The sequence below is a fragment of the Leguminivora glycinivorella genome, chromosome 2 (assembly GCF_023078275.1).
Source record: "Leguminivora glycinivorella isolate SPB_JAAS2020 chromosome 2, LegGlyc_1.1, whole genome shotgun sequence".
Classification (NCBI taxonomy): domain Eukaryota; kingdom Metazoa; phylum Arthropoda; class Insecta; order Lepidoptera; family Tortricidae; genus Leguminivora; species Leguminivora glycinivorella.
Window position 1 is genome coordinate 1,753,224 of NC_062972.1, and position 19,516 is coordinate 1,772,739.

Here is a 19,516-nt window from a genome sequence, read left to right on the forward strand (position 1 = left end):
GAAAGAAAAAAAGGCACACTGGTGGCCGAGCCGGGAATCGAACCCGGGTCTTCAGCTTACGCGGCTAACGTCTTTACCACTAGACCACACGCCCGCCCAACGTCTAGTGGTAAAGACGTTAGCCGCGTAAGCTGAAGACCCGGGTTCGATTCCTGGCTCGGCCACCAGTGGGCCTTGCCGTGTTTTCTTTCGTGTATGATATCTATTACAATTTATGATTTATTTATGTTAATACGACTTTGATGGTAATACCAAGACGTGTGTCGTATCAAAACCACTTCAAAAGCCGTAACAAAGTTGTAACTCACAATCGACTTTTGCAACTGATCGGTGAAGATAAAAGCTTGATTAGGCTTGAGATGTTAATTAATGATGATCACATGTAACATACGAAAATGTACAGACAATATCACGAAAAGAAGAAACCATATACGTATACGTCACGAAATACCTACTCGTACCTACCTATACATATACGCTATGAATAATTTGGTACACAGAAAAGCATTTTTATCTTCATTAGCTACAGTGGCGGTACAGCCATATAAGTGCAGCGCGGAAGAGCACGTTCACTACGTTCAGCTATATCTTGCTCGCTCGCACTCGTTGGCTTGCAATGGGGCTTGCTCTTGCATCCTTTTTTTCCCAGCTTTTAGCCTACATTCTGCCTAGCAACTTATATAACTATTTGTAGGTATATATAGAACATTTGTTCCACGATTTAAGCCGGGCTTTTGGTATGAAGTGAGGAACAAGATTGAGCGCGCGTTTGATTGACAACTTCAAGTGTATTATTATTTAGTCGAACGAAAGTTTTATTTGCGTTAAGTGAATGTGCTCTTCTTCGTTTTCTTGTTATTAAGTGTTTAATTCGTTTAAAAATCCAATTGACAATGGATGAATTTGTTCCTTGTGACGGTGACAAATGCGTGGTACACATATTACTCGACGAAGGCAAGGTAAAGTAGTTAAATTTTGCCCAAAAACGAGACATTATTTCCGCGCCAAAACCAACGCCCGGCTTGTGTATTTCTCAGAAAAGTGCGGCGCGTAATAGAACATTTTGTAGGGCTGTGAGTTCGAAAATTGAAGATTAAGTAGTTAGATATTGCCAAAACGTACCTTTCGGCTTGCCTCACTTTGAAACCCTAGGCACGCCACTGTACAATACCACTTATTTTGCAGCGTAAAAAGGGTGAGAAAAAATCTAGCAGACTATAATAATCATAATATTTGCCGCGCCAACGTAACATACAAGACATTTATTTTTTATATTAATTTTATGCCATCAAGTTGAGTTTTTGTTAATTAATTTTGAAGTCACATAAGGTTAAATAAAGTCACTTATAAAACAGTGGAGTGTGATCGTTGACCCAAAAATCATTCCATAAAAAAAACATATTCGTTACTGACAGGAATCACGTCCTTTCTGGTAGGGTAACATCAACAATAGTGGGCTAGTTCACCGCAATGCCATTGACATTTGACTCTGTCAATTCTTTTTTAATACTACGTCGGTGGCAAAGAAGCGTACGGCCCGCCTGATGGAAACCGGTCACCGTAACCTACGGACGCCTGCAACTCAAAGAGTGTCACATGCGCGTTGCCACGTACCCCATTAGAAACTTGTACATTCCCTTTTGCTGTGTTAAATACACATTAAAAAGGAGTGCACAAGTTCCAAGGAGGGTTCGGGTTGCCGACGACTCAAAGGACAATAGACGGAATAAGTCAGTTGCGTAAGTCCTCCCGTCATCAGCACACCGCACCCTCGTTGAGCTCTTACCAGCCTTCGTGCAGCCTTACTCACCGGCAGGAACACAACACTATGAGCAGGGTCTAGTGCTATTTGGCTGCGGCTGGCTATAAGTAACATTATTATTGAGCGTCAATGTCTCCTTGTTGAACAGGCAAATAAACCGCGAAGTGTCACTGTCGGGCGACAATTGTCACTGTTGTGAAATAGGCCACAGAAAGTACAACTTTGTATACACGTAGGACAAAGTATTGTTTTTATTTTTATTTTTTAGACAAACGTCGTGTAAAAAAAAATCTTAGAGGTAAAGCTTAGTATTTTATATAAAAGTCTAAATGTTTAGAGGTTACCTTTTGAGTCTTTAAAAAATATAGCCAGGTTTTTACTCTTTTAGACTTATACTTATATTATGGAGGTGTTAAAAGGTAAATAATTGACAGTTTTAATTATTTCCTCTTTTAGTTTACGTATTTATATTTTTTTTATAATCAGAGCCCAAAAACGATGGCTTTACCCTAACTTCCTGAGTGTGATTTTTATTAGTAAATTGGTGACCTGTGCTCAATGCATACGGACACACAGACCTACAGTTTAACAAGCGGATTCTGGTAAAGATAGTTTTTTTTTCAAGTGTGTAGTGTGTACAAGGTATTTGTGTAGTCTTTTTTTATTACTGTAGTTTTTTAATCGTTTGATTTGTACTTAAGTATTGTTTATTTATAGTATACACAACATTTCTAACATGTTTTGTTTTTTTCGGCAATATTTCCAGGCTAGGCAATATTTCCGGTAATGACTTTTACTTGCATTTGAACATTTTGAACGCGTATCAATATAAGAAAATCATTTTTAACTTTTTTAAGTCATATGGGCCAGTTAATAATTATTGGGTGATTAGTAAATAATATTAGTATGTAATGTAATAATAAAAAAAAACGTACAAATAAGTATTTAAAAATCTGAAGTTTACCTTTTTTATGATGCTTATGTGTTGATAAAATTGTGTTGTTTAATTTAAGTTTTTAAAATTAAATCTTGAATGAATAAAATGATCCGTTTGCATTGCAATCTTGCCGTGTGTCCATCGCGCGCGCTCCGCCCGCCGCTGTTCCTCGCCTAGAGCCTACACCCGACGGCAGCGCGAATCGCACGGCGCGCGCCTATTCGCGATAAATAAAAAATAAAAAAATACGAAAAATGTATAAAAAGTTGACAACAAATTGTCACAACTCAGTTGTCGGGGGCTCGTGTGCGTGTGTGCTTGTGGATTTGTAGATTCAAATTTAGAGCTTTCTTTATTTGAGTGCGTGTGAAAATGAAGGCGTTTATTGTTATTATTTGTTTTATAGGTAAGTTTTTTTTTTTTTTCAATAATAAGTTGACATTCGTACTTAACTATCATACCAACAATGCACGCAATTTAGTGCTTTCTTGGTACGGAAATTTATTATTAAATTAAAATGTAATGGAATATATAAACATTCAGAATTTATAATTATTTATTCAAATAGGCTTAACAGCAAGCACTAGTAAAATTTTATAAAAAAAAAAATATTAAAAATTGAAATGCGACCGTCAGATTAATTTATTTAAATTTATAATTATGGAAGTTCTAATTTTAAATATTTTAATGTATAGCTATAGTTGCTATATGCAAATAAAAATGAACATATAAGTATTAGGAGAACATTTTTATAGAGATTAAGTACTATCAGCTGCAAAAGTGCACGGAGAAATTATGAATGAATTCATTGATAAATTCGCCATGCACTTTTGCAGCTGATACGTACCTTCAAGCCCCAAGATTGTGTTGTGAGTACTCAAACGACGATACATACATACATACAATATTCAAATACTTGAACATAATGAAGAAAACCAGGATTGTAGGCTTCCATCGGCTTAGGAGGCAAAGTCTATCCACTAGGCCAGACCGGATGTCAAAAACCATTTTTCCATGTATATTCGTACATTTTTTTTTATGGTGCCGCTATTATTATTTGAACATTGGCTGAACTTTACTTTCAGTAAACCATACAGGATTATTTTTAATGTATGATTTGTCTTATAATAATAGGGGCGTCTAAATAAAATTGTGCCTCTTATCAGAGAATATATAATAAATAGTACACTCTTAGCCAACATCCCAATTGCTTCCGCTTTGTAGCGAACCAAACGCAATTATCACTTTTGTACTATGGAAAAGAAATTCATTAAGAAAACTAATACAAGATACGCCGCAATAAGGAATCAGGCAATTATATTGTTTTCATCGCACTTATTCAGTAAGTGTGCAATTGCACGCAGACTCAGGGTAGCTTTTTCCCTATAATGTTATGAAAAATCTAGTAGGTACTTAATTACCTTTTTATTCTATTTTATTACATTTTGAATTGCCAGAGTGATGAGAAGTATTGCGTATAACTTGGGTGTCTGAATATCGCAACCTCGAGTTTTCAAATCGCTCTGACAAGTATCGCGTCGCGATACAACTATGTATAGGTACAGTATAATAAAGAGTACTATCGTACAGTATGGCCACTCCCGCTCCCCGCTAAAAGTGCCAAAGTGCCACTCATCTTCCCCTCTCGACACTCTTTTTACATATTTTTATCTCACAGTTACCGTCTGTCAAAAACGCGACCTGTCGACCTGTCATATCTCACTCATACAAGCATGGTACGCGTTCACCTACACGAGCTTAGAATGTGTGCTAGGAATGCGCCTCTTTCATATATTTGATCGCCAGTGTCCATGACTCGCATTAGAAAAATTAACTTACACCCCGTGTGGCACAATGTACCTACTATTTTACCTTTTTTCCGTTTCGGCCAGGTTGCACTAGCCGTCGTCACAGAAGACACGTCTTTGGCTTTAATGTTATTTTATCGCGCTCGACCCGTGTGTGTGTGACTTAAAAATATGTAGGTACCATATTTTAATTTCTTAAATGATATATTTTCAAATAAATGGATGCCTTTAGAAAACATTTACGTGACACTTCCACATAAAAAATAAAATGTCATGAGATTATCATTTTACGTGCGAGGTATAGGACCAAAAAAGTTCATTATTTCTACCTATAGAAACTTCTAAGCAACTTGTTGAGCTGTAAATGACATAATACAATGTAATTAACAAATATTATGCCCACACACCGCAAAAATCATATCTTTATCAAAAAGTAAACCATTTTTAAATTGTATTTACCTTTAAAACCAATCTACATCGCTAAAAAGCAATTAAATTTACACAAATAGTAAATTTGCGACATCAAGACGTTATCGGAAGATAAATATTGAGAAGACATCTTGTTTCGGAATATTTCTTTACTTACTTGTACGGTTTTACCTTGAGGCGGTCAAAAACTTGGTGTCAAACAAACAGTCGGTAAACTATAACCTAAATTCAATTTTATTATCTATATGTAAATAACAGGCCATATCTACTAGGTATACATATACAAACATATTAAGTATATTAACGTTTTAACTATTTTAGATTTCGTTTACTTTTAATTGCTAAGTACAATTTGTATATTCATTATTTCATTCATGATTTTTCTTTTAAATGTTAACAACAACTAACAGTTGCCATTTTTTATTAACTAAGGATATAAATACCTAAGTTTTTTTTGTTAAGCTATTAGATATTTAATGAATGATGTTAGGCAATAAAAATCATTGAACAATTCAAATACGAATATATTCCAATATTAAATATATTCGCCACCAACGATTTCCCGCGACCATATAACCAGATCGTCGGTCCATCTAGTCTGAAGTACATAGTTAATGCACTAAAAATAACCCTACATATATGCAAAAACTTACATTTTAATCGCTTTCGCAGTTACTCAAAGGTTATCAGGAAGAGATCTATATAAGGACGGATTCTCCTTTCACATTAATAGTCGGCATTTTATGACCAGTTTTACGTGATCATTAAATTATTTTACTGCAGCCAATTTTAATCAATAAATAACCAAACTATACCGAAAACCAGTATGTATTGAGAGGTATAGAGTTTTTTAGGTGAGTAGAATATTTGTTTTCTTTCGGCAATATTAACACGTTTAACGTTTTCGCAGGAAATATTGCTTAAACGTTAATTTAAAAAATGGCAAATATTACTTTCTCCGTTCAATTTTTTCTACATAATAATAATAAAGCTTTACTAGTCGATGCAAAAAAATATGAATGACAAATCACAATATATTTCTTTCACCTCTCATCGCGATTTGCCGCATGCGCATGTTTTAATACCACATACCTTCATACCCCTTTTTGGGAAAAAGTACAGGCGTAAGATTATGTACCTACTCGTAATTATGTTTTTTTTTTTATTTTAAGCCTTCGTGTGAATTTGATAGAAATAATGATTGTTACAAATTAAAAATAAATTGAAAATGATGCATGCAAATGAAATTAATGTTAGTTATGGTAGAATAAAGGCAATTTTTTTTTTATGAATTTGATTCATTTCATTTACAGTCGATCTCCAGAAATTATTTCTGTGAAATCAATCTGAAACGTCATGTATATGTTTATATATATCATGTTAGCTGTCAATTGTTATTTATAACCGTAGCGCACAAAAATTCCTGAAGGAAATTGAATTGCCTATTTTATTACATTTTTAACTTGCAATGACGAATTACAGCCTATGTTGATTTATAACAGTTATACTCGAATTGCCGTCAGGAATACGTATTGTATTTTTTTATATTTTATTTCTCCGAATTATATTAACACTATAAAGTACTCGATTGCAATATATAATTTCGGAGCATAACTTATTTGATAAAAATCTTTTATCTAAATCTTATTCATCGATAATCAATATTTACTTAAACTTTAATCTTAATTACCACCTGTCTCTGATACCATCATACTGAGTCACTAATTATTGATTCATTATAAGTTTGATACTCTATTAAATAATAATTATGATAAAACATGAATTATGATCTCACTCGTACTCAGATAACGCGCTTAGAAGTTGAGCCTTTCCTATTAAATTATAATCCGATATATGATTAACATCACTCTTTATTTCCTTAAGTTTCGATCGAATTAAAAATGAAGTCGGTTAAATAATGACTCATGGTAGGCCGCGTCTGGACTGGGACCCTCGGTGCTTCCTTTTCACAGTGTAAGCTCAGTAAAGCTTGTGTTGAACGTAGACTACAATAACCTATAGTAAATTATATATTTATTTAAAATTATTAACTGGAACTCATAGAAATAAACAACCCTACCGGAACTCGAACCCAAAGCCCATAACGAGGACCTATTAAATAGGACAGACAGGTCTGTTTCGAGTTTAATGACAAGTTATGAATTAAATAGGTCAGATCTACGACATAATAAATAAATATTATAGAACATTCTTACACAGATTGACTGAGTCCCACAGTAAGCTCAAGAAGGCTTGTGTTGTAGCAACAACGATATATACAATATACAAATACTTTTATATTATGTACATAGGAAATATCCATGACTCAGGAACAAATATCTGTGCTAATGACACAAATAAATGCCCTTATCGGAATTCAAACCCAGGACCGCGGCTTACCAGGCAGGGTCACTGCGCACTAGGCCATACCGGTCGTCAACCAAATTTAATTCAATAACCTGTTATCAATATCAGAATATGTCTGAAAGATACCATCATGTAGGTATATACTACTGGCCACCCGGCAAGTGACTCGTAGTAACAAATCATAAAAGTTCCCATTATCAACTCGAGCGACAATGTCTACTCGCCCAGCCCCGACATGGTAGTCTTTGTGATGTATCGACGACATAATAGACCACTACTATTGTACACAATACACATGTGGCGTTCTCAAAGAGAAAATACCACAAGGACGAAATTAGGTACTATATTTATACGAATTATCTGTTAATAGCGTCCTTATGCTTAAGCGACAATGTGGTACCTTTATCTATAACACAATGATACGCCATTTTGGAATTGACTGGGCCATTAACTTGTCCATCTGTATCGTGGACGCACAATTTAACGTGTGAGGCCAATGACATCATGATTGAACAATTAAGTACATCTATTAAAATTTAATTTTAAACTCATTCATACGAGAGTATAACGATATTTTACAACTATTTAAGCAATTTTATTTTGTTTTATTTTGTTTTATTTTGTCTTAAAACTTTAAGTGCTTGTTAACACAGTAATTTTTACCTTTACTGTTTTTTTTGTTTTTCTTTTATATGTAAGAAGTTATGATATTATTTTAATTGATACCTAAGACTGAACCATCTCCTCCACGGGACAGGCATCTGCCTAGTGTGGAGGTCAGTTTAATTGTATACATGACTGTATTTTCTTGGAAATAAACAAATTTTATTTTTATTATTATTTTATTAATTGGAAGAAAATAGAGTTTTTAACAATATCCCGATTTAAGTAGGTACTTACAAAGTATATTGAGTTGATATTGTTTTATTTTGTTTCAGGTTTAAGTTATGAAGCTGAATGGAGTTATGAAGGTAAATTACGACAAATTATGTACATCTTTATTTTGCACAGTTTTACATATAAAAAGTTTTTTGGCAATATTTCCCAGATGGATTATTATAAAAAACCGGCCAAGAGCGTGTCGGGCCACGCTCAGTGTAGGGTTCCGTAGTTTTCCGTATTTTTCTCAAAAACTACTGAACCTATCAAGTTCAAAACAATTTTCCTAGAAAGTGTTTATAAAGTTCTACTTTTGTGATTTTTTTCATATTTTTTAAACATATGGTTCAAAAGTTAGAGGGGGGGGACGCACTTTTTTTTCCTTTAGGAGCGATTATTTCCGAAAATATTAATATTATCAAAAAACGATCTTAGTAAACCCTTATTCATTTTTAAATACCTATCCAACAATATATCAGACGTTGGGGTTGGAATGAAAAAAAATATCAGGCCCCACTTTACATGTAGGGGACCCCCCCTAATAAAACATTTTTTTCCATTTTTTATTTTTGCACTTTGTTGGCGTGATTGATATACATATTGGTACCAAATTTCAGCTTTCTAGTGCTAACGGTTACTGAGATTATCCGCGGACGGACGGACGGACAGACAGACATGGCGAAACTATAAGGGTTCCTAGTTGACTACGGAACCCTAAAAAAAAACACTAGAAAATATTTTCAAACTTAAAATAGCAGCAGATAAAGCTAGTTATGTCTAAAACAGACGGATAGCCTGGATGAGCACCTGATTGGAAAATTGGACCCAGTGACACGGGTTTAATCATCCAGAAGCATCAACAGACATTTCGTATAAATCAATTTATGTGCTTTGCCATCACCGTGATTTAAATAACATATTATGGTTTGTTTTTTTAGCCAATATTAATATAATTAAAAACCTAATATTTGAAAGTTAATAAATTTTAGGATATACATATTATCGTACAAATTTAACTAAAATATCATCATTAGCATACAATACGAGTAGATAAAGAAATATTTAACAATACCTAGGGAATTAAGTTATTTATAAATGTGAAATTGAAATAAACTGAATTTTTATTTGTGTACATTTTAGTGAGTTTGTTAAAATCTTAAACATTGGGAAAATATATAAAAAAAGTAATTTGTTTGCAGCCCAACCGAGGTATTAGGTAGGTACTATTATTATAACTGTTATGAAAGGACTTCAACATTACAATTTGTTTTGACAGGTGAGTATCAATGGCCCGGAAAATGCAGCTCTGGCACCCTACAGTCTCCTATCGACATCTCGACTAAAGACGCGGTGGTAGATCGGCAAGGAGATCACATTCAAGGCCCTTTGGTCTTCCGCGGCTACCAACAAGTCACGGCCACGGCACTCAACAATGGACATACCTGTGAGTTTATATTCATTTACTAGGCGTTGTGGACAGCGGAAAATGCAAGACCGTATTATAATGCCTTTTCTGGTACAGTTAAAAGTAGGTATTGTTTTCGGCAATATTTCCCAGATCAATAATTCGATAGAAGCACTTGAATGAATATTGTTGATTTGATGAAAGCACCCACAAATCCCACAATGTAGCCAAACTTTGTGAGATGGCTGCCTTTTTACGACGGTTTGTGTTCAGACATCGCATTTTTGTCCGCAGTAAAATGGTCCGCAGTTCCTGGTACTCCAGCCCCCGTGTTGTCAGGGGGACCTCTAAAAGGGAACTACACATTTCTTCAGTTCCACCTACATTGGCTGTCGGAACACGCTATTGATGGTTTCAAGTAAGTTTGTAACTGTGTACTTACTTTTTATGTCAAACATATATGTTGGCGGATACGAACCTATAACTAAATGGGTGTAGCTCCTTTTTTGTGACTTATCTTGTTGGCACCTTGGCAGTCCAATAAATGAAATGTCATCATCTCTTTAGCTGCCAAAAACAAATCAAGTTCATTTATTTTAGCATCACCCACATGGGTGCAACTACGTTGTTGCACACTGAGGGTAGCATTTTTCGGCATATGTACCTGTGTGACCGTGATACCACATACCTACATTACCTACGCAAAGCATGAAGTTGGGTACTTCATCAGAAAGCTAACAATTATTCTGATTGTTTAAGGTACCCCTTGGAGATCCACATGGTACATATCAAAACTGGGCTAAAATTGGAGGAGGCTCTGAAGCGCCCTGATGGGCTCAGTGTAGTAGGAGTGCTTTGCGTGGTAAGTGATCCTAGTCCATAAACCTATTTACAAATTGTATATATATATGTACACCTATTCATAACATTGTTAACGCAGCAATCCGTGTTATTAAGTAATCAATATTAAATGTCATATTATCTATAAGGAAAGTAATGCAACCTATCAATTACATTTATTACATACATTCTCTTTCATTCCTGTTTTACAAGTACTACTTATTACTAACTTTTGACATGCATCGCTGAATATTAGGAAGATAGTATGGCCATCATTTAAGTGTAAGTTGTGAAGATAGTTACTGAACATAGAGCATGCAACTGGTAACTTGTTCTCACTTGTTATATTAAAGTCATATTAAAACAAGATTATTATTTTAGTTGAAGAGTGGCCCAGCAGCAGAACACGCCCTTGCTCAAATCATTCCTACTCTACCCGAGCTAACCTACCGCATGGATCCGGACAACCAAACCATGGCTCAAATCCTTGATTTATCGTGAGTAACTTCTCTATTGTTACAGGGTTATTTACCTCAAGGTTCAGATCCCTCTGAAGTACAAGATGAACAGGCCTTGTCTAAAACTTCCTATCTTTCTCAAATTACTCTCTGATCGGCCTTTCGTTTCGCCATTGTATCACCCTTTAGTGACGGTGAAGGGCATTGTTTTTAACTTTAAAAACATCCGAAGACCATTCTCATTATCAGTCAATGCTAGTATACTTTTGATAGCCATATGTAAAATAAGAGATAACACACATCACATAATACATTATTATAACATGCTTATTAAGCTTTGCTCCAATTTTTAACTGCAAGTAATATTATTTCGTACTTTTGCCAATATAAACAACCAATTTTATGTCTTATGTACCTATCCTTACCTACCTATGAAAGCAATAAATTATTGATTACTGATAATCGTAAATTTTATATTGCCAATCTACACTCTAAAAATCATGAAGAAAGCGATCTCCTCAAGACAACTTTTAGCTACCACTTAATTCTAATTGAATTTTAACTTTTGTGAGATATACCTATGTACCTATTACCTACATTAAAATTATGTAAAAGTTTTCTTTAGGAAATCAATGTTTGTTTCCTTCTTCTTGATTTTCTGTACCCTTAGTATTGTTTTATGTGTTATCATAAAGGGCATAAGGATTGTAGTATACGTTGGCAATATTTCCGGACTTTTTTTTGGCAATATTTTTTTTTTCTCAAATATATTTTTTTTCTTAATTATTTTAATAGTTTGTATAATATGTATTTATTTTATTAATTATTTTAATAATTATTTGAATATTTTGTATTTAGCCGCATGCTGAGCCCGGAGCCGCAGTCGTTCTACACGTACCACGGCTCCCTGACCACGCCCCAGTGCGAGGAAGCCGTCACTTGGATCGTGATGGACAAGCCACTTGTCATCTCTGATAATCAGGTACGACTATTTATGAAATGAGATCTTGCTTCCCTTTTTCATGATAGAGAAATGATACGGTCAAAAGGTCTTAAATATGGACACGAACGAAGTGACAAAAAACATGTATCAATAGGTAGATCAATTTTATTTGTCTACTCGAACATTTATAAAAACGCATTTCGCTGGGACGTCAGTCTTCCGCGACCACTGTTAGTGCAACCTGGCCGAAACGTTGGGTAAAAGGTAAAAGGTATTTTATCGCGTTCGACCCGTGTGTGTCTTTAAAAAATGTAAACAAAACGCGAGAACTTAAAGTGTTAAAAAACATGTAGGTATACAGTACACCATCTTATATTTGTGTATATATTTTTGGCAATTTGTCCGTGTCTATATTTAGTACTAGTACCAGGCCTGTCCCACTCGCGCGTGTAGGTATCGAACTGTAATACCCCTCGCGAGGGGCAAATCAGTAGGGCCTCGCGGGCGAGCGGTGACGCACGCGCGAGAGATTGTTCATCGCGTGTACGTATTGATTCGACCGCTGTCACAGAATTATTTATCGTGAATATTTTATCGTGATCGTACTGTTCGAAACCTCATTTTTTTAGAAAAATAACTAAAGGGCGGAATTATTCAAGGCGTTTGAGTAGGTAATACATATCAGGCCTGTTTCAATTAAGGTACCTATCTAAGTAAGTACGCCTTAGTTTCACGCGAATTTATAGAATTAAACCTACATACCACTAAGACATATCCTTGGTAAAATGCCGCAAGGGCCTATTTTAGACATCAGCTAGCTTTTAAGTTTAGTCTTAGTTTCTTATATAATTATGTAAATAAGTTCATGTAAACAAAGACCATATAGACATATCTTAGGTTTTTTCGAGCTAAAGTAGAGCAAAATAAAAAAGGTACTAATTAATTAAATATTAAGATTATATTATTTTTTTAAAGAAGACAACCCTATATCGTCAGAACAGATACGAGTTACGCGATAGAAAGAGAGCGCACTTCTACTTGAATATAATTGTAGGTATTTTGCGTAGCGCGGTAGGAATTTGAACTTAATAGTATCGTATTAGGAGTCGTTATTTCTTTAAACGGGTTTTGGAGAGGGCTTTTTGTACTTGTACTTGTACTAATATGTATTCTGTGCTAGTACTTCTAGCATTTGTTTTTGACGTTTAAGAATACATTAGTGCAATAACGTAATCGAAACAGAAAATTATGATTTTTTGGTTCTAAGTATGTACATGTTGAATAACCACTTGAGGCGCTGTTCAATTATTTCTCCATACAGTGAATATGTTTTTGTCGTAACTTACCCTACCAAAGTATGAGAAACTCATAGTAACCAGACAGAGTCATAATCCCGTAGGCGTACTAATTCGTTCTTGATGGGCTAATCTGCTTCCTCCCATCTAATAACTAATACCAGTTCGCGTTGGATTTACACGGTTTACAATTATGGTGTAATTGCGATTTGTTCGTAGTTCTCTATATAAGAAACGGTTTTTTAAATAAACTTCAATTAAATGGAAATATCGTAGCTATCACTAAAAAAATTAGAACTTATGTTATTAAGTTTTGATGAATATCCTAACCTGATTTTGTGGTTACGCTGACTGGCCTCTTAATAAATGTTAACATTTAAGTAGTTAGTAAGACCGTATTTTTAAAAATTGATATTGAACCAATGATTTCAGGCTAATCACGAAAACTTAGAATAACTAAGGCGTAAATCACACCTAATTAATATAATAAATTAATAAGGATTATTTGACACCTTACATTGTGCCTTACACAAATAGACTACGAGTAAGCCCCACGGATCCTATGTAATATATGAATCCATAATAAGTACAATGTTATGGAGTAATTTCTGATTGTTTCCGTCTAGTAATCTTCATTCATTCATGCTCTGATAATTGCCAAAGCATTAACCTACGCCTGTATCATTATCGCGTTCAATAATTACTTTATATGTATAATTTACTTATTTATACTACAACCTTTACGCTCGGCCAAGCTCAGCGCGTATTAAATGCCCTTAAAGCACTTGCCCTATATGCATATCATATTATAATGACTAAATAGGTCCCTATCAACATATTGATAGGTATAAACTTTTAGATAAGTGTATCACTAACTAGAAATATAGAAATTGATAATTATTTATCTTTAAAATCCAGTTTCTTGTTCCGTGGCGGATCTCTAATCAGTTATTAGATTTAGGCATTATTTAATCATAAATGGTTGTCTATTGTTTGCCCGACAGTCATTTAACATAATATTCATATGCCCGAATCTAACTTGCCTGAATTTCATTTGCCCGAATGATTTGTTTACCATAAAAATTGTATGACATACTGGTTGTTTATCCGAACATTACCTTCCATAATCATAAAATGCCATACTATTTGTTATCCATATTATTAAGTGCAATAATATGGTTTAGTATAATATTCAAACGCCATAAGCAATTATTGCCATATTAATTGTTGCCCATATTATTACCTAACCTACTTTCTGATAGCAGTTTCATTTTCCAGGGGGTCACAGTTCTAACCTAACCTAACCTACTTTTCAAGCAGTTTCATTTTCCAGGGGGTCACAGTTCTAACCTAACCTACTTTCTGATAGCAGTTTCATTTTCCAGGGGGTCGCAGTTATAACCTAACCTACTTTCTGATAGCATTTTCATTTTCCAGGGGGTTACAGTTCTAACCTAACCTAACTTAGTTTTCAAGCAGTTTCATTTTCCAGGGGTCACAGTTGGTATCCCATCATAAATATGCTATCAGTTACAATATTAGCTGTTGTCTCCACATCCGTATTCTATTCTCTAATCTTGAAAAGATATAAGTATGATTTAGATTAGGTGCTTACATAAATTCTAAGAATCTAATTAGCTATAGAAGTTATATTAAGTCTTACATTATAAAAGTATCTGAAAAGCTCCAATAAAACTAACACCAACAACACCAAGTCTCACTTACTTTCGTTGGCTTTTGTGGGTCTTCACCACCTTCACAAAGTTCCACCAGTTGTCACGATGCTTGGCTACCTTACCTTCTTCCAGTTAGTAAACTTTCCCATCTTCCTCAGGTCTTCTTATACACAATTTACCTAGGGTTTCTTAGGTCTTGCTCTCGGTCGTTTTTGTTGTGGTCACCTTGTCATTATTTTTCAACACCAAATCTAAATTACTTCTTCTTTCCAGTACAAACTGTTCAGCAAGATCGATATCGGAGGGAACACCTTCAACTATCGCGCCCTACGTCCCGCCAACCGCAAAGTGTACCGATCCGTGGCCTCCTGTGCCTCCATCGCCTCTCCGACCTTCATCGGCTTCCTCTTTTCAATAATCATGTGTGCCAAGTCCATCCTCACTACCACCCTGGTCAAAGGCATCTGTATCATCACCAATATGAAGAGAAAATTCATTGGAACTAGCATTAAGGATTGCAATAAGCTCGGCTGACTTGATAGAGATTTGATTAGCTTTTGTTTCGCTTCCTTATTCACTTCTTTATTGATTTCTATGGTCAAGGAAATGTGTAGTAATAAAGAGACAGTGTTCTTATTGATTACAAATTTAAATAAGCTCGTACGATTTAACTAAATTAACTTTAGTACCGTACGTATGTTTGAAGTTTGTGGTGAATCTGCGGCTATATATGTGTAACATACATGTCATATTACAATATGAGAAGACATTTTTTAGTTTAATGTTTAATGTACAGACATGTATAAAAACACTTAATGCTAAGTAGCAAAATATGTGTCCATTACTGAGAAAAAATGTAATATAATTATTATCACTAATATAAAGACGAGGTTTTTTGAAGCAAATAAAGAGCTTCAATAAGCTTGGCCGATTTTAAGTGTTTGCCCAATTTTCCTTTCAAGAAGGTGAGAATTGAAGCTTATGGGATGGTAGACGATATTATTGAAAATATAAAAATAAAATATCATTTTTGTAATCTTCAGACTTCAACTAATCCAAAGTATTGTAATTATCCTATTAAGTATTGTAAATATACGTATAGTAATAAAGATTGACAATTAGCCTAATCCGCCTGACGTCATATATGAGATCAATAAAAATAATGTATGACCGACCAATCGGACCAACATTGTCAGATCCGCTCATAAAATAATTATGATATAAGTCGTTAAATAATAGCTCACTGTAATTGAAGATACATAGATGCACCTCTACTGCACCTACACAGCAATACTGGATGATGATTATGACAGTTTTTTTTTCTATAAAACTATTGACTGTCACGGGTTCCAGTATTTTTGACTTAGAATCACTAGGTACTATTTTATACTTTAATCATGGTTGTAAATCCATAATAATGTATGGATTTTTTAGTTTTCCACTAAGTAAGTCACGCACACACGACGAGTAATTGTGCATTACCACAATGTGACGTAATAAAACTGACATTTTGGAACAACACTTTTAATGGCAAGATGAAGATTGCTATCGATTTCTAAAAAACCCAAAATACAGGGATCTAAACAATAATATGGGTGAAATAAAACAGCCACACGCCACACCACTGAATTGTATATGGCAGTTGATCTTTTACGACACTTGCGAGAGCTAATAAGGAATAGAATCCATCATAAATTATCTTTCAAAAATGTAAGGCAGGTACCCCTTGATTTGCAAGCGTTCATAGATTACGGTGACCGCTTTCCATTCGTGGTCATTGCGTGGGCCGTATACTTATTTGCCACCGACGTTGTATAACAAAAAAAAAATAGTAAATATAAAAAACGCGTATAAAAATTAAGGTTATACATAGGTACATATCTAGAGAGTCGTAATAAAATATCGTAATAAATATAATATCATCAACATTACTGTCACGCTCGTTTATCGTAACTTTTTAATATTTTTACTTTTGTTTTACAGATAGTATATTTTTATTATATCCGCGTTGAAATCACGCGTTGCACGCATGTACCATGACATTGCATATATGACATGAATATAATATAAGATTAAGCTGCATTATATTCTTCAATAAATTAGGTTCAATCTATATCTCAACATCTAATGATGTAGCTACTGATGTCTGGAGATAAAAATAATCTATTTCTTTTTTTGCCGAACTGTGAAAATTATTTATGAATAATAATTAAGTTGTAAATTAGATTGGCTGTGACTATATTGTATAAATTATTATTTTAATGTGAGTAAGTAGGTATATTTATTGCTGAATTGTTTTGTGTTTTAATCAGTTTACAGACTCAGTAATTCAAATATGCAAGCAAAAATTGCAACCTGTTTGGATTCTAGACGTCGCATAGTAAAAGTATATATTTTTATATATTTACATTGCTCAATAAAAAAAAGATTAACGGAAGCGCAGTTTAAATATCAACAGTTGCTGGTGACATGATTTCTTTAGTTGCATTTAACTTTTTTTCAATGACTGAAAACGAATAATGGCAAATAGTGCCATAGAATTGTATAACAACAGATTATGTAGGTAGATATCTTATTTTATTTGAGCAACCCAGTAAGTTCTGTCAGTGTTATATTTTAAGTTAATTGTATTTAAAGTTTTTTTTTAATGTTGTTCTAGTAATGTTGCTGGAATTGGCAAATAGTACAATATTTTATTCATAAGATTGTGTTATGTCCTAGGTTGTTAAGTAACCAGTCAATAAATAATAATATGAACATATTTATTAAGTACTTTGTTTTTGTTTTTACCCCTGAATGATAGTGCTTTTTACGAGTGGCCTTAAAAAATAGTTGAATGTAATAAAATGTAACCTTTCAGGAAGTACAAAAATATAAAAATAGGTACAAATCATTTTATGTGATTTAACATTAAAACGATACAAAAATTTTAAACTATTTAGGTTAAAAGCGTTGTAAATAAACAGTATTATACCGGAATCGCAATATTAACGATCACACGGTAACCGTAAAAACCTATACCTAGCTATTTATCACGTTATTATCACATTAAGATTCACCAGGATATGATAACCATAATGTCCTTGTGTCCGGAGATAAAAAAAAATCGGAAATATTGCCAACCAGCTTAAAGGATCGGCAATATTTCCTGAAGTACAGAATACTTTTTCAAACTTGTGTTGTATTTTTTTTTAATAAACATATTAGGTAAATTGTAAATGGACTTTATTATGTTTTAGTCAACCTTAGTAGATATAATGCGTATAGTCTTTATGCTGCTGTCTAAGCTAACTTTGCAGCACGGGACCGTAGCTCAGGTTAACGAGCCATACTATACTAGGCCAGAACGGACATCATATATTAAAGAAAACATTATAGAACAAGTCTAATTATGTTAGTATGTGTATATAGTGTATTAGCCTGGGGCGTATGACCCTATCACTAACGGTACGGCTTGTTACATGTGACCCTAAGGTATAATCTGCAGGAAGTGCGACCTAGACGCTATATGCAGCACAATGATCTAGATTGCAGCGATTGTAACCGGTCATTATCTCGTTCACTGATATATAGATATCTATCGGGACTATTCGGATTTTAAAATGCGTGTAAAATAAGCTCTAGTTACGAAATGAATGGGATATCCAGGTGTCAAAATGAAATTTCGGCAGACAAAATATCTGTTAAAGCCTCTGGTCGGACTCTTGGCGTCATTTCTAATAACATAAGGTTAATTATTCCAAAAACGTCAATCAAATGCCCAGTTGTCCGATCTCTGGTTAAAGCTGACTTACCTATCCTTTATTTTTTTTAATTTATGGTATTTCAAGGCCGATACGACCTTCAAAACTTCAAGAAAAGAGCATATTACACATCTAAAGGCCGGCAACGCACCTCCAACCCTTCTAGTTTTTCGGGTGTCCATGGGCTGTAGCTTACCATTTAAGCGACATGTCTGCTCGTTTACCCCCTATCACATATTTAAAAAAAAAGAAAAAATCCTATCCTTATCGCATTTAGAGCACGTATGACGTATCTTAAGTTCGAATAGGGCCATAAAAGTCATGCGTCATTACGAGTACTTATTGTGAGTTTTTAATCAAGAATTCATTTTCATTTGTAACAGTATTTGATTAAAACCAAGGCAAGATTGAATCATCCACCGTGACATCTAAAATACAGCGGCTAACTGCCTCTTTCGCACAGAAAATGTTCATCAATATGTAGTATACATAATACAGGGGCGTATTTACCCTAAGTGCGTTTTCACATTATCTGATCCGATATCGAATGTCGGAAGGATTTCAATAGTAAAAATCAAAGATGTTGGCTTAAATGTTGGGGATATCGATCCTACATCCGATATCGGATCGGATAATGTGAAAGAAAACGCACTAATAGGACCGGGCCGTGGCCCAGGCCCTGTAGCCGAATGGCATTTCTGCGATGCGAAACGCCGCAGAAATGGCTCTGTCGCGCCAATACGCAAGAGCGATAGGGATAGATAGCTACGAAAGAGATATTATCGTGAGCGTTTGTGCATTCGGCTACGCTAAATCTTTACATCTAACGAATAACACAGGGAGGCGCTAAATCTTTACATCTAACGAATAACGTTAAGTTTGTAGTCAACGTGTGTGAAGGCCGATACCTCCAGGCAGACAATTATGGTCGCGTGATAAATGATAAAACATTCAGCCCTATCGCACTATTTGTA

General features: G+C 34.5%; 1 protein-coding gene across 1 annotated transcript; it reads left to right on the plus strand.

The window, feature by feature from the left end:
* The first annotated feature begins 2,895 nt into the window (after positions 1-2,895).
* On the plus strand, positions 2,896-17,560 carry LOC125240874 (putative carbonic anhydrase 5). The gene is made up of 8 exons (XM_048149026.1): positions 2,896-3,105; positions 8,242-8,274; positions 9,459-9,626; positions 9,882-10,005; positions 10,347-10,449; positions 10,809-10,924; positions 11,744-11,867; positions 15,073-17,560. The coding sequence occupies exons 1-8, from the start codon at positions 3,072-3,074 to the stop codon at positions 15,331-15,333; spliced, it is 963 nt and encodes a 320-aa protein (XP_048004983.1). The 5' UTR covers positions 2,896-3,071; the 3' UTR covers positions 15,334-17,560.
* Positions 17,561-19,516: the final 1,956 nt, after the last annotated feature.

Excerpts from the sequence above, each read along its gene's own strand:
- LOC125240874 (XM_048149026.1), top strand. The coding sequence starts at position 3,072 with ATGAAGGCGTTTATTGTTATTATTTGTTTTATAG. Across the intron at positions 9,627-9,881 it reads ACTCAACAATGGACATACCT|TAAAATGGTCCGCAGTTCCT; the intron begins GTGAGTTTATAT and ends TTTTGTCCGCAG. Across the intron at positions 10,925-11,743 it reads GCTCAAATCCTTGATTTATC|CCGCATGCTGAGCCCGGAGC; the intron begins GTGAGTAACTTC and ends TTTTGTATTTAG.